The following is a 14,166-nucleotide window of genomic DNA, read 5'->3' on the forward strand; positions in this document are numbered from 1 at the left end:
TTTATCATAAAGCCATCATTTCTCTTGATTTACATGGTCTGTAAGCGTATTTTCTATAGCCGTTTTAATTTCATTGAAACTAAGATTAGTATATAACGATGTTATATCATAGGAAACAAGTAGATCATTCTGATCCGTGTAAGTATTTTCTATGTATCTGATAAAATCGCTAGTTTCTGATAGATATGTATCTTGTGTCTTCACCAGTGGAAGAAGAAAATAATCTAGGTATTTTCCAATATTAAGTAGTGGTACCAAACAATGGCTAATAATCGGTCGACCTGGTACATGTACTTTTTCTTTATTCATACATTTATTCTGGTACATTTCTAATGTTCCCGTACTAAGTTTGTGAATCTTAGGAAGAAAGTAGGCTTTTGGAGTTTTAAAAGTTTTACCTTCTTCTCGTAAGAATTTGAAAGATATTTCGTCTATTTCATCATTTATTTCATACGGTATACCATTTTATTGACTATTTTTCTGGTGTTTTCTATGTCAATATTCATTATTTTAGTATAGTGAATACCGTCATTTAATTGGGATTCGACTTCAGTAAAATAATCACGTTTATTTTGTATTACAGTCGTATTATTTTTGTCGGCTTTATGAATACATATAGTATTGTCGATACTAGCTACAACGTAGACCTATATGCACGTGTAGTAAATTGGAGAAAGAAACCAAAAAAACTGTTATGAAACAGACACACATCTATCTACAATGTTAGATATGAAAGGTCGGCCTCTGATGAGGGTTTACCTGGGAATATTTCCGAAAGAACCCGAAACATTGCAAATTAAATTCTAAAGAATTAAGCAACTATTATTAAAAGTACGTAGTGTCAGGTCAGAAATATTGATGCCATACCATGAATAAGTGGGTTTATGGTCATTTTATAAAACAATTAGATTGTGGTTTATCATCTACGTTGTATGGTCTGATAAGTACCGAACATGACCTATTCCCGAATATGACTGTTTTGCCGAGTGTGAATTCGCATTGCTATAAGACGTGTCTTGGTATTTATATATCCAACATTCGTGTATTTAAGGATGTTCACTCCTCTTGTTTTTGAATTTTTGCCACCCTTCATTATTTGCTGCTATTTTAGTTCCTTTATTTATATAATATCAATTTATAACAGTCTTTTAAGGAGCTTGTTATTTTGAAACAGAGTAACGAACATCCTTAATTATAATGTTTCTTTTGTAAGTCTTGTTGGATATTGTGTTATGTCTTATCGTTTATGGTTAGAATTCTATTTTTATTTTCTATATGAATGAAAAAGTTAAGATAATTAATTAGCTAGTTCATTTATATGATATTTAGTTTAAAACAACTATATGCACAGGATTATATGTTTTTACACAGTTTTGATGTAGGTAGCAATATACAGTTAGGACAAAAATTTAAATTTAATCTTCTAATTTTTACCATCCCCTTTTCCTTGCTTTCTTACAAATTAAGCTACTGTTTGTGTCATATATGTGCATTTATGTAATCAGTATCTTTCATAGATTTGATATCCAGTAGTTGAAATGGTTAAAAATAACCTCTTTGGTGTATCCATGGCAACAACTTGCATGTATTTGCTATAAAATATTGCAAAAAGGGGGGTGGGTGGGTAAAGATGTCACATATTTCCCAAAAAATTAGACACAAGTAGAATTTCAATCCCTTGGAGTGATACCTTTTCGGCAATTGTTTACATGTATCTATCTATAGATCAAATAAAAATCATTTGTCTTTCGTCTCATTTTTTTTTAATTGCGTCAAACAGTTCGAAAGAAAAAAGTGTTTGTAAACAGTTCACAAATTTCTTGACCTGTGGTTGGTCTGGCTATGAAAATACGGGCATTCAAACATAAAATAGCCCATAAAACATGTAAAAATAAACTTGATGTACTTATAAACCCACTTTGAAGGCTAAAAAAAGGTCTTCAGGACAGGCCCAATATCGGGGTCTTACATTACTGGCTCCTATCACTCGTTGATAATTTAATAAGAAAAAAGAAAAATCTGTAGAGTTATTTTATACGCACTAGATGCAATGCAGTAACCTTTTATTTCCTGGACCGAAATGTCCAGACAATCATACATAGGTCCAATATCGGGGTTTGAAATAATAATTCGTAATTTTTATACGAATTAAATATAACGGTGGAATGGAATCAATTATTTCAAACCCCGATATTGGACCTATGTATGGTTGTCTGGACATTTTGGTCCAGGAAATAAAAGGTTACTGCAGTGCATCTAGTGCGTATAAAATAACTCTACAGATTTTTCTTTTTTCTTATTAAATTATCAACGAGTGATAGGAGCCAGTAATGTAAGACCCCGATATTGGGCCTGTCCTGAAGACCTTTTTTTAGTTTTCTCACCTGGGCCTTTTATCCAGGAAACTTTATGCCACTCGTTTGCATTTAAAGCTTATGCAGATCAAATTAAAAGCATGGTCAATAGGATTTGTTTATGTGTTAGATTTAAGTTGCATACGTCAGTACCGATATTGGACTCATGGTATAGACCTTCCGTGAAATGTCCACTTGAGGCTTTTGGTCCAGGAAATATTTGCTCTCTGATTTTCATATACACCTAGTGCAGATAAAATTTTCGACGCAGGAATTGTTTTACAAATTAAATTCAGGCTGTATAAATAAACTCATCATAGATACCAGGATTACAATTGTGTACGACAGACGCGCATTTTGTCTACAAAAGACTTCAGTGATGCTTGAATCATCAAGTTTAAAAATACCGAATAAAGTTGAAGAGCATTGAGAACCAAAAAAATACGAAATGGTTTATCAATACAGCTAAAGTAGGCTATTCCTGATGTAGAAAATCCTTAGTACTTCGAAAAATGTGGTTTAGACCTTTCTAAGTGTAGTCATAAACTGGGCATTTTAACTAAAAAAAAACCGTAGGCCACAGGTTTGATTTTTTTTACAAGTGCGAATAAAAGCATTGACGTATGGAGTTAAATTTAGAGTGGATAAGGGTTCAGTTATATGAGATCCCTATATTTAACCTATAATGTAGACCCTCCGTGAGTCCTCCCACCTGGATCTTTAGGTCCAAGAGATCTGAGGTCACTGTCTTAAATTTGCATCATGTGTGGATCAAAACGTTGTCGAAGAAAACTTTTTAATTAAGTGATGGTAAGGGGTAGGTAATCTCAAACCCCGATTTGGATCCTATGATGTAGATCTTCTGTTGTTTAACCAATCTGGGCCTTTTTGTCGATAAAACCTTTTAGTCTACCTTTCATATGCATGTAGTCCGGATACAAGTATTGCCATTGGAAATATTTTCGAATTAAATTTAGGCCTTAGGAAGGAGATGAGTATTATCAGACCTTGATATTGGATCTGTGGTGAGATCTATCTTAGGTTTCCCCCTATGTCTGTTGGTCAAGAAAACATTAGGCCTGTAGTATAGAATTGACAGTTCGGCCGCACAAAAACATAGCACCGGTTTTTAAAACATAAAAAGTAAAATCACAAAAATACTGAAATCCGAGGAAAATCCAAAAAGGAAAGTCCCCAATCAAATGGCAAAATCAAAAAAACAAACACATAAAACGAATGGATAACAACTGTCATATTCCTGACTTGGTACAGGCATTTTCTTATGTAGAAAATGGTGGATTGGACCTGGTTTTATAGCTAGCTAAACCTCTCACTTGTATGACAGTCGCATCAAATTCCATTATATTGACAACGATGCGTGAACAAAACAAACAGACACAATAGGTAAAAATGTCAAAAATAGGGGTACAGCAGTCAACATTGTGTTATCATCTTAATCACTATAAAAACAAACAAATGTAGCGAAGAAGCACAAAAAGGCATACATCAAATTTAAAGACCTCATTTTGCTTATATTATACGATTTTATTTATCTAATTTATTTTATTTATTAAACCCGTAACCCTCACCATAAACCCTTAAAATAACAGCCCAGTTCGAAAACAACAATTGACTTGACAGGAGAATGATAAAATGATAAAATGAAAAATACAATATGAAATGACATCAACATATAAAGTTGAAACTGAGGAAGATTGTATATATACAGATGATCTGAACGGAAAGGTCTCATAAGGCTATGAAATGTGCACTGTGATATCACAGAAATTACAGAAGTGGATGGAAAATTTTGAAATAGTAAATTATTAATTGTTAGAAATAGAAGCAATGCAAATCACTACAGTCTCAGCTTACAATATACTACACAAAAAAATAAAATAAATTGGTGGGAACTTGTGTCCAAAGTAACGGTTTACAAATAAACCTACAGTTTGATCTGTAAATAGTATCAGGGTTGGTTTAAAAACTATAAATAAACTTTAAAATGATAAAAAAATCTGTTCTTAAGATGGGGAGTAAAAAGATATACAATTACGGCATGGCATTAACAAATACAATGGTGTTTGCTGTTGAAACAAAACCCCGTTGAAAGGTTTTGCTAGGAATCAACTGCTTTAAAAAACTAAAATATATGGAATTCGAAAGCTCAGATAATTGAACCAATTCAATCTAAAACTGACATAATGCTGGCGGAAAGAAACAGACATTTGTGGAACATTCTTTTAAGTAGTCAAACCTAGGAAAAGCCTTTGGTGAATAATTTACCACAAGGACCATCAAACCCAAAGTCTAGATGGGTCCAGAGACATTTTAAAATACCACACGTTTCAAAAGAATGGAAATTATAAATGGGGGTACAACGAAAATTGGCAAAAGTATTTGTGATTTTAAATTGTTTCTAAAGATGGTTGGTGATAAGAATGAAGACGAAAAACTTATATTTATTGCTGTACAAACATGACAAAGGCGTTCAACTTTAAAGATATGTTGAAAATGATGTAAAATAGCTTTGAAGAGAAATTTGCAAGTTGGTGGTTAAGCACTGACTGAGGATATTAAAATAAAATTTAATATCGATAGATAAAGGTCAATTGTCAGATGTCAACACTAGGTCTTACCTAAGTGGCTGGCAGACAAGAAAGCCATCATTGATGTGAAGAACCAGGACGAGCAATGTTTTATTTGGGCGATGTTGGTGTCAATACATTACGAATGGGTAGAACATAAAAGTGCTGACTTGGTAAACTAGTACCATCGATAGGCAGAAGAGTTCACGTTTGAAAAGATTGACTTCCCAGTGAATCTAAAGTTTGAGAAAACAATCCAATATATCAACCACCGTGTATGGTTTAGAAAAGAAAAAGACCTACCCACTCAGGATATATAATATTGACAAAAGAGAACTGAATGTGGACTTGTTGGAGATTGAGAAAGAAGGATTGACACACCGCTATTATCTGATGCCTAATCACTTGATCTAAAGTATCAACATATTGTATAGATCACCCCCGGTTTTTTGTCATTCTGATTTTGACTAATGAGTTTAACATGTTAAAATATCCCTTTTGTTTCTTTCGCCTCTCTTTTAATCACTTCCAAAGTGAGCAGACCCTATCCCAGCAAAAAGAGAACAGTAATAACAAGATGACTGCTGAGTTACGATGACGGATCAAGGGGTCTACGAAGATTTTGAAAACCATTTGAAATCAATGAAGGTTCCATTAATTCGATGTGTACACAGGATTTGAGTGCTTTACTGATGACATCAAGTCGAAAACATTGTGAGGGATTGTAGTGAAAACAATGCAAATTTTTTTTCAAAAATCAAGGAACAGAATAAGATACCAGCTGAAGAAATCATGAGTCGCTGGTGCCGAATGGATAACAGCAAACCCTACCAGAAGCACACATCGTCCAGAATTTGCTATAGCATTAAGGGATATGACGACATGGTGTTATCTAGAGAACCAATTTGTTATACAACATGTTCAATGCAGAAAGAAAGGGACGATGTTACCAAGATCTTTGTGATTACCTGAATATGTACCAGAAAGATAATTATTAAATGTTCAAGGAGATGTCGGAGGAGAATAAATAAGCGTTAGAGTAGGCAACGATGTAACGGATCTGTTGAAAAAATAGGAGATGACAAAGTGAGACATAACTGTCGCTTTTGTGTACTATGGGAGTGGCTACACAGACAAAGAACTGTGCCGTAACAAAACGTAACGTTATGCCTGCAAAGAGCCTTCTTTTCATTTTAGTTTCGTCGGCCGTACTTTTATGGATTACGCAATTTTAAATTTGTTTTTATTTTGTGGACTTTCTGCTGATTTTTCTGTTTTATAAAAAAAAAGTCGTATCAAAGAAATGGAGAAGTTTCACTACTGAAACTAATGATAGCAGTCGAAATGTGAAATTACTGAAACCAATTTTGATGCACTGTATGTGCACCTTTCATCAAATAATGAATCTTCAGTTATGCTCCAGGTCTAAATTATGGAATTATTAAACATACAACAAGCCTAAAATGTTCTAAGAGCGAATTCAAACACCAGAATGACCGAAAAAATCAATTAAAAAATACCATCTAGGGATAAGTTAAGTTGAGTAATTAAAGTGCTTGTCATGATCCTTCAGAGTCATCCTTATGGGAGGAGGTGGGGATTTTTATTCATGCAGGTGTAGTAGGTTGTCTTATGTTATCACTGCTCCATTCTAATACAAAACCTGGTATTACAATAAAAACAATTTTTTTTATCAGAAACTAAGAAAATATTTTTAATCAAGATTCAACACACAAATGATTATCTTTACAATTCCGGTGCACCCATTTACTGCATACTCGACAAACTGTCCTACTCCTCCTTCGACCCCCTTAACCATTCCTGTCTGAACATACATCACAATATTTCTCTCGATGACCGGGCAACTTCTTGATTCCGTGTTTATTCTATTTTGTCTATTGTCTTGATTTTCGTTTCTTTGCATTGTGTGGTCTTTGGTGAGGTCCTCAATAAGCTTTTTCGTGAAAGCTAATCTTGACAGTTTAGGGTTATCCGATGTATTTTGTTTGTATAAAATATATGCATTGGTAACCATACGGTGCATGAGACTAAAAACTACCTTTTTCCATACTTTTAAAGTTTTTCGTCCATCATTAAAACTCTCTGTCATCATATCAGCCAAATCTACGCCCCCATAAATTTGTTGTACGCACAAATCATAGCTGGTTTATCATTTTCCTGTGTTGCTTTTGAAAAAGAGAATACAAGTCGAACGGGTTTTCTACCATTTCGTTCATTGCAAGCACAAAGAATAATACTTCCTTGTCTGATATAAACACATTAATTTTCCTGAAAAACAGGATTCTTTATTAAAATTTGGCATTTGACGATAGATTTTCTGACAATATGTCGTAGAAAATCAAGTGTCTGGAACAGCAAGAAGTAATCAATAGATTTAGCAAGGACATTCTGAAGGCCACTATTCTCTACAAATCTTTGGTCGTGCAAATAGTCTATCTTCTGATGTCTAACTCGGAACCAAGGATTGGCATTCATAGGAACTTCAGTTATCTCATCTTCCGATTCTGAGCTTCCGCTTTTAAAACTTCAAAGTCACCATCACTCTCCACTTCAGACAACTGCTCAGAATCTCTTATCGTAGACTTTTGATTTGTGGCTTTTTGTGTTGAAATCCCCATTGTCGCCACTAAAACGAAAATTTCTCTTAAACCCGCGGATTGATTTAAAGATTATATTTTAAAATTGGTATGTATGGAATGAAGTGGTACTTCATTTGTGTTGTTCAGTGTATATAGGAAAATTCCGTTTTTCTCCAATAGCGCAAAAAGAAGGACAGTGAATCCAAGTTTTCTTTTAGAATATTAAAGTAAGTATGATAAGTGTTCTTTTCATGCAGTTATAAAAATATACTGTATCTATTGCTTTTTTTAATCGCAGGAAATGTCGGATTTTTCCTTTTTAATTAATGTAAAATTTACCAGAACTGAAACACAATCACTGCCAATTATATAAAATATACTAACGAAAGGATACATATCCATTTTAAATCGAATTTCTAAATTGCATTCATCTACATTCTCTCTTGAAAAAATAAAAAAAATCTATCTGCTGTAAAAAAAATAAAATTAGACGGCAGAGTGAACAAATACGATTTTTAGTTTCTCTTGATTTTGCCGCTCTGTATTTTTCACAATTAAAATTTTATGGAAATCTTTTTTGCAGCACGATTTGAAGATAATAGTTTTTCATTTCATAATTATTTTTTAATAGTTTTAAATCTCTCCTCTTGTTTTGTAAATTGTTGGGAAAAGATAAAAGCAGGCGGGAAAAAAAGGGGATTAAGCTAGCTATCCCACAGTGTAACCCTTTTTAATCACAATGGTGTTTTTCAATTACATGTATTGCATTTGTGTTTGCAATTTTTTTTTTCTTCTTAACTTTTTAACATTTAAGCCGCAGTACTGGTATCTTAATAAAGAAAAATGTGTAACTATGCTTCCGCTTTCCATATATATTCATATTTTGTATCAATAAGTACTATATAAAATTAAGGAGATGTGTTATGATTGCCAATGAGACAACTATCAACTGTTTGTTTGAACGCTGTGGAACCATCGCTTCCAATTAAAAAGAAATACAAAATTATAACAAAACCTACCTATACCAGGTAGATTTTTGTAAATTATTTCTAATAAAAGTATTATAGAAAAAGTACAATTTACTTCTACGCATACGGAAGCAAGACTTCTCAAAATTGCCGTTCAATCACCGAAAGATGTCGTTCCCTTTTACGCAAAATCTTATGACGTTACGTTATTGTTGTCGTCACTGACGGCAAATATTCTTGTGTACTTTAGATAAAAAAGCTTGTCAGTAAACGAAAAATAGCGGAATACTTCCTGCCACTGAAAGAGTTAAAGAACAAGATACCCAAATGAATTCCGTTGATCTTCTACAACCAGGCCGGGTACGACCGCCATTACATCATTATTACAAACATGGGAGTGAGTGGAGCACAGATTACTTACATACCAAAAAAAAGAAGAATAATACATTCCCTTTACAAACATTGTTGCGGTTGGAGTTTAAAGGGGAGGAGGGGAAGATGTAGACAATGTACCGGGACTCACGCTTTATTGGCAGCCTGACATTTATAAAAGCAATTGTTCAGGTACTTGTAGAGAATAACACAGCCGTCGCATTTCCAAACATACAGAAAGTGTTTGGAGTATTCAGGATTTCTAATGCAATTTTTATGTAATAATTTTTTTTCATTGGCTAAAAGTTACCATCAAATCCACAGTTGACATGGCGTAACTAAGGAGGGATCCGCCATTTTGAATTGCTTGGATCAAAAAGTATCAATAACCTTCAGTTTGTAAGTTTTCATTTGTATGACGTCACGTTTAGCCATGACGTCTTTGCGCCAAAATCATTCATGAAGTTTCGCGTAATTTTATTTTATTTCAAATTTATACATTTTTTCAAGCTCTTACGTATTATTTCTTTTTGTAATGCATTAGAATCTGAATAACATTACTATAGTTGAAGAGTTGCCACCGTCAATTTTGATTTGATGGTCGCCAATTTGGAGATACGCGGAGCTAGGTAAACGAATATTTGCGACAGTAAAATCAAGTTTTACGAAGGCCAAGCTTAAAATACAATACAGTTATCTCCATTCTAATGCAGCATATTAAAATAAATTCCATTTTATTATTATTTTGGCTTAAAATTACAAAAATGAAAAAGTCCGCGAAACTGTTGCATCGTCATAGCATCTAAACAATGTGACGTCATATGTATACTCACGATGTCAAACATAAACACTAGACGTATTTATACCTTTCGTACGCTTCAGAATTGTTTCAATGTTGACAAAAAGAAGATTTTGAGGCTCAAAATGTGACTTTCTTGTTTATTTTGTGAGAAATCACATACCAAAAAAAAATCGGAATTCAAAATGGTGGCCTTCTTAGCTACGGACTCGTAGAACGTGGAATTTAACCCTTCAAAATATTTGTCAACATCCAATGAAAATTATCGTTACAATTGCATTAGAATTTCCGTTTTACTGTCTCCGCTACGCGTCGCCAGTAAACCTGCATTTGCGACCATCAAATCGCCAATTGACGGTGGCAACTCATCAACTACAGTACTGTTATTCCTTAATTGTATAAAATGAAACAACACAATTCTAGGGATGGTAGGAACATAGCCATAAGAGAGATAGTGGACAGTCGAAAATAAGAGCATTGTGAATCATCTTGATGATTTCCAGTTTAGGTCTCGGTGCATTGAAGAAGTTAAAGCAGACAAGAATACCCAACTAACATGAATTCGCGACTACAAAGCCAGTACCTTTTGAATCTTTCACCTCTCTTTTATAAATGTTATGGGTCAAAATTTGAAGCCTGGATACTATTTCTGATCAGTTTGCAACATATGTGGGAGGTCGTAGGTTAGAAGTAATCTTTAAGGATCCTCCTCATACATGATTTTAGTAAGTTCATCATCATGATCTACAATCAATGAGATAAATCTCTGTAAGGTGTCTCCAATTTTGTAGTGTTAATGTCTAATCGATAATGTCTTCCCCTTGTCGTCTGCTGAAAGAGCTTTATTGTTTTGTGTTGTACTATGTCGATGGAAGCATTTCCTCAGAATCGTTTTCGTTGTGTTGTAGGAATCGTAGCCCGAGTTCAGATATTGTTTAAAGTTCGCTATATGCAATCTCATCCTTGGTCACAATTTTTCACACCTTTAACTCTCCTGATTTCATACCTTTCTGTTTTAATAGCAAACCGTTTCCGTCTTTTACCGACACGTGCAACCATTGGTATTCCAGCATAATCGATCGTGAAACATATAAACTTTCTTGTTTACTAGTACTTTAGTCTTGACTTGGAATGTATGGTCAGTTGGACATCTCGTACCATTGATGCACATTTTCATATATGTATTTGTAAATGTCTGTGATCTGAATATCGGAAATGAGACTGTTAGTGTTGCGTATGTAGCAGATCGTAGCTCGCGGTCCGTATCGAGATTTGAGGTAGTCATACAAAGTCAGTCATCAATGCTTTGGACTACACCAAAATCGCAAAACCTAGAACGATTGGTTTCTCAAATCCCAACTTGTTTCGTGTCCTGTGGATTGCAGGCAAAAAATCGTTAAATATATTCCGTTTCTTGAAATTGAGGTTGATTGCTTGTTTTCAAGATTTTGTTTTGTTACAGATACCAACACGGTTCCAGATATTTTTCATGCTTTTTGCAAACACTTTCATACTTTTTACCTTTACAAAATGTAACCCTAGATTCGGCTCGGAGTTTATTATTTTTGTTAATGTAAGTTTTCAACATGGGCCTTGGTTTGATATGATAGCTTTATGGATATTCCTCAGTTTCAACTTCCGGGTCAGACACTCTTTAAATTCACTTATATAATGCACCACATATGTTGAAATAGCTTAAAAAATTTTTCTTAAATGTATCTATAAATTATTTGTTTCCTTAATTTTATCTGGCCAGTAAGGTCTCGGGTGATGTTTCCTCGTGTCAATCTCATACATGAAGTCTTCGTAAATTTAAGTGTTTGTCTATTTCTTCAGGCTTGTATTTTGAAATCCGAGTTTTACCGCAGTCCCAATATCCTCAAAATCCGTTCCACTAGAAGTAACGCATTATACTTTCACCTTTAACATTTGTGCTGGCTTGGTAATCGTGCATTCATGTTAGCTATGTATTCGTGTTTACTTTAACTCCTTTGATCTATCGAGCCTTAAGTTGGCAATCATCCAGATGATTCGCAATGTACTCTTACTTTCGCCTGTCTACTATTTCTCTTATGGTTATATTCCTGCCATTTTCCGGATTTAGTTTTACTGTAAATTCCGGGTAAAGGGAAATTTCTCCAAGCACTTTCTGTGTGTTTGGAAATACGACGATTGGGTTATTCTCTATAGACTTGCTTTCATAAATGGCTGGCTGTTAATAAAGAGTAATGACGGTACACTGTCTGCATCTTCCCCTCCTCATCCCCTTTTTGCTCTGCGACACTTTTTGTAAAACGAAATATATTTTGTGTTTGTTTTTTTTGGTATATCAGTAATCTGTGATCTACTAACTCACATGTTTTAAATGAAGAGGTAGCTGTCGTACCCGGCCATGTTGTGGAAGATCACCAGAATGAATTCTGTCATCAGGAAAACACTCAAATTCTACGTACACTACGAAATAATTGAACCTTCATTGATCTTATATGGTTTTGAAAATCTTGGTAGGCTCCTTGATCCGGCATCGTTACTTTCGTAGTCTTTTTTTTTTATTTTTGCTGAGATAGGGTCTGTTTACTTTGGAAGTGATTAAAAGAGAGGCGAAAAATACCAAAAGGATATATATACAAATAATTCGAAAATAAACTGACAATGCCATGGCAAAAAACAAAATATGACGAAAAGACAAACAGCAGTACATAATACACAACATAGAAAACTAAAGACTGTTCAAAACGAACACACCATAAACCAGGTGAAACCTCGGGTGCTTTGGAAGGGTAAGCATCTCCTGCTTCACATGTAACACCCGTCGTGTCACTCCTGTAAAATAATTTCATTGACTATATCAAGTGGATTGGTAATTGGCAGTTATCTAACTCTAAGACAGCAACAAATTCATCAACCATCAACGTTCATAAAGTGTTCTTTACATTTTTATACAGAGAACTGGGTTATTTAAGTAAGAATCACCTAGATTGTATGGCAGTGCAAAGTTTTTACATAGTTTTTTATAGATATGCATATAAATATGAAATTTTCTAACTCACTTTTTCCCTTTAAGATACTCTTGTATGGTATTTGACTGAAGTAGAGTTAACGCAACCACATGAGCATACACCTACTAGATACCTCACTTCTTCACGAGAATGAAGATTAGAAAATGATCAGAAGTATTAGATAATGAGTGGAATACAGATATTCAATATAGTACTCCCGACAAATCAATGTCTTATATGGGATTCGAAAAGTGAACGAAAGACTTAAAAAGATTATACACGTCAGATAGGTCTTTTTGATGAATAAATTATTATATGTAGTGTGGCATTTTAATCAAGATTCTTCCATGGTGATTTAAAAACGGATATTGTGATTATTATAAACTTCAGCACCCGAATAAATCGATTGAGTATTTACAACTATAAATTGACTAAAACATAGATGAATTACAAAAACGCGACACAGTAATGTGTGAAAATATTTTTTTGAATGTTTTGAAAATGCTTTCAGATGGTCAACCGTTTGATGAAGTGACGTTTTGATTAAAATTATGAAAAAGAAAAATGGTAGATTAATTTGTATTTGTAAAAGAAGAGTAAGTACTCTTTTCGTGAACCTCTATGGTAAAACGAATGCAGACCGGATTATGCAGAACCACTCAATTAGTAATCTCTCCGAGCAAAATAAAGGGATGAACCGAGGAAGAAAGGCTGGAATACAAAGAAGTTGCTCGAATTGGTCGCAAACATGAAAAAAAATTATAAAAAATTGTTAAAAGTATGTTATCGATGGGTGCAGAAATCAAGAAATACCTCGATGTGATTGTTAAATTGAACGGATAAATCTAAACAATCACTTACAAGCGAAGATGACAAAATAGAGGTTAAAAACCGTCAAAGTCCTTTTTTAAATATCAGCTGCAAACAGAAGTTAGGCTACTAATTTCTACTTGAGAAAAAATCCAGGGTGTTGTTCGGCTTGGTTTTTTTTTTTTAAAGTAGTTCTAAATTTGGGATCGGACACCCTACCATACCCTTACCGAAAAGTTAAAAACAACATTTTCTACGGCAAGACTTTTGTCCGCGCTAAGTGCAAAGGGAAGCTGGGTAGCTGAGGTCTACTTAAGAAAACATCCAGGGTGTTGTTCGGCTTAGTTTTATTTAAAGTAGTTCCAAATTTGGGGTCGGACACCCTACCCCACCCTTACCGAAAAGTAAATAAAAAAATTTTCTACGGCAATACTTTTGTCCGTTTACGGTACAAAAGGAAGCTGGGTAGCTGAGGTCTACTTGAGAAAAAAATCCAGGGTGTTGTTCGGCTTAGTTTATTTTTTAAGTAGGTCCAAAGTTGGGGTCGGACATTCTACCCCATCCTTGTCGAAAAGTTAATAAAAAAATGTCTACGGCAACACTTTTGTCCGCAATAGGTGTAAGAGGAAGTTGGGTAGCTGAGATCTACTTGAGAAAAAATCCAGGGTGTTGTTCG

General features: G+C 34.2%; 1 protein-coding gene across 1 annotated transcript in view; it reads left to right on the top strand.

The window, feature by feature from the left end:
* Window positions 1-185: 185 nt before the first annotated feature.
* Window positions 186-14,166, top strand: part of LOC127728852 (flavin-containing monooxygenase 5-like) — a 31,377-nt gene continuing 17,396 nt past the window's right edge. The window contains exon 1 of the mRNA XM_052236446.1: window positions 186-228. Within this exon, the coding sequence (XP_052092406.1) occupies window positions 186-228 (43 nt within the window). The remainder of the gene's footprint in view (window positions 229-14,166) is intronic.

The sequence above is a fragment of the Mytilus californianus genome, unplaced genomic scaffold, assembly GCF_021869535.1.
Source record: "Mytilus californianus isolate M0D057914Y unplaced genomic scaffold, xbMytCali1.0.p SCAF_2, whole genome shotgun sequence".
NCBI classification, from domain to species: domain Eukaryota; kingdom Metazoa; phylum Mollusca; class Bivalvia; order Mytilida; family Mytilidae; genus Mytilus; species Mytilus californianus.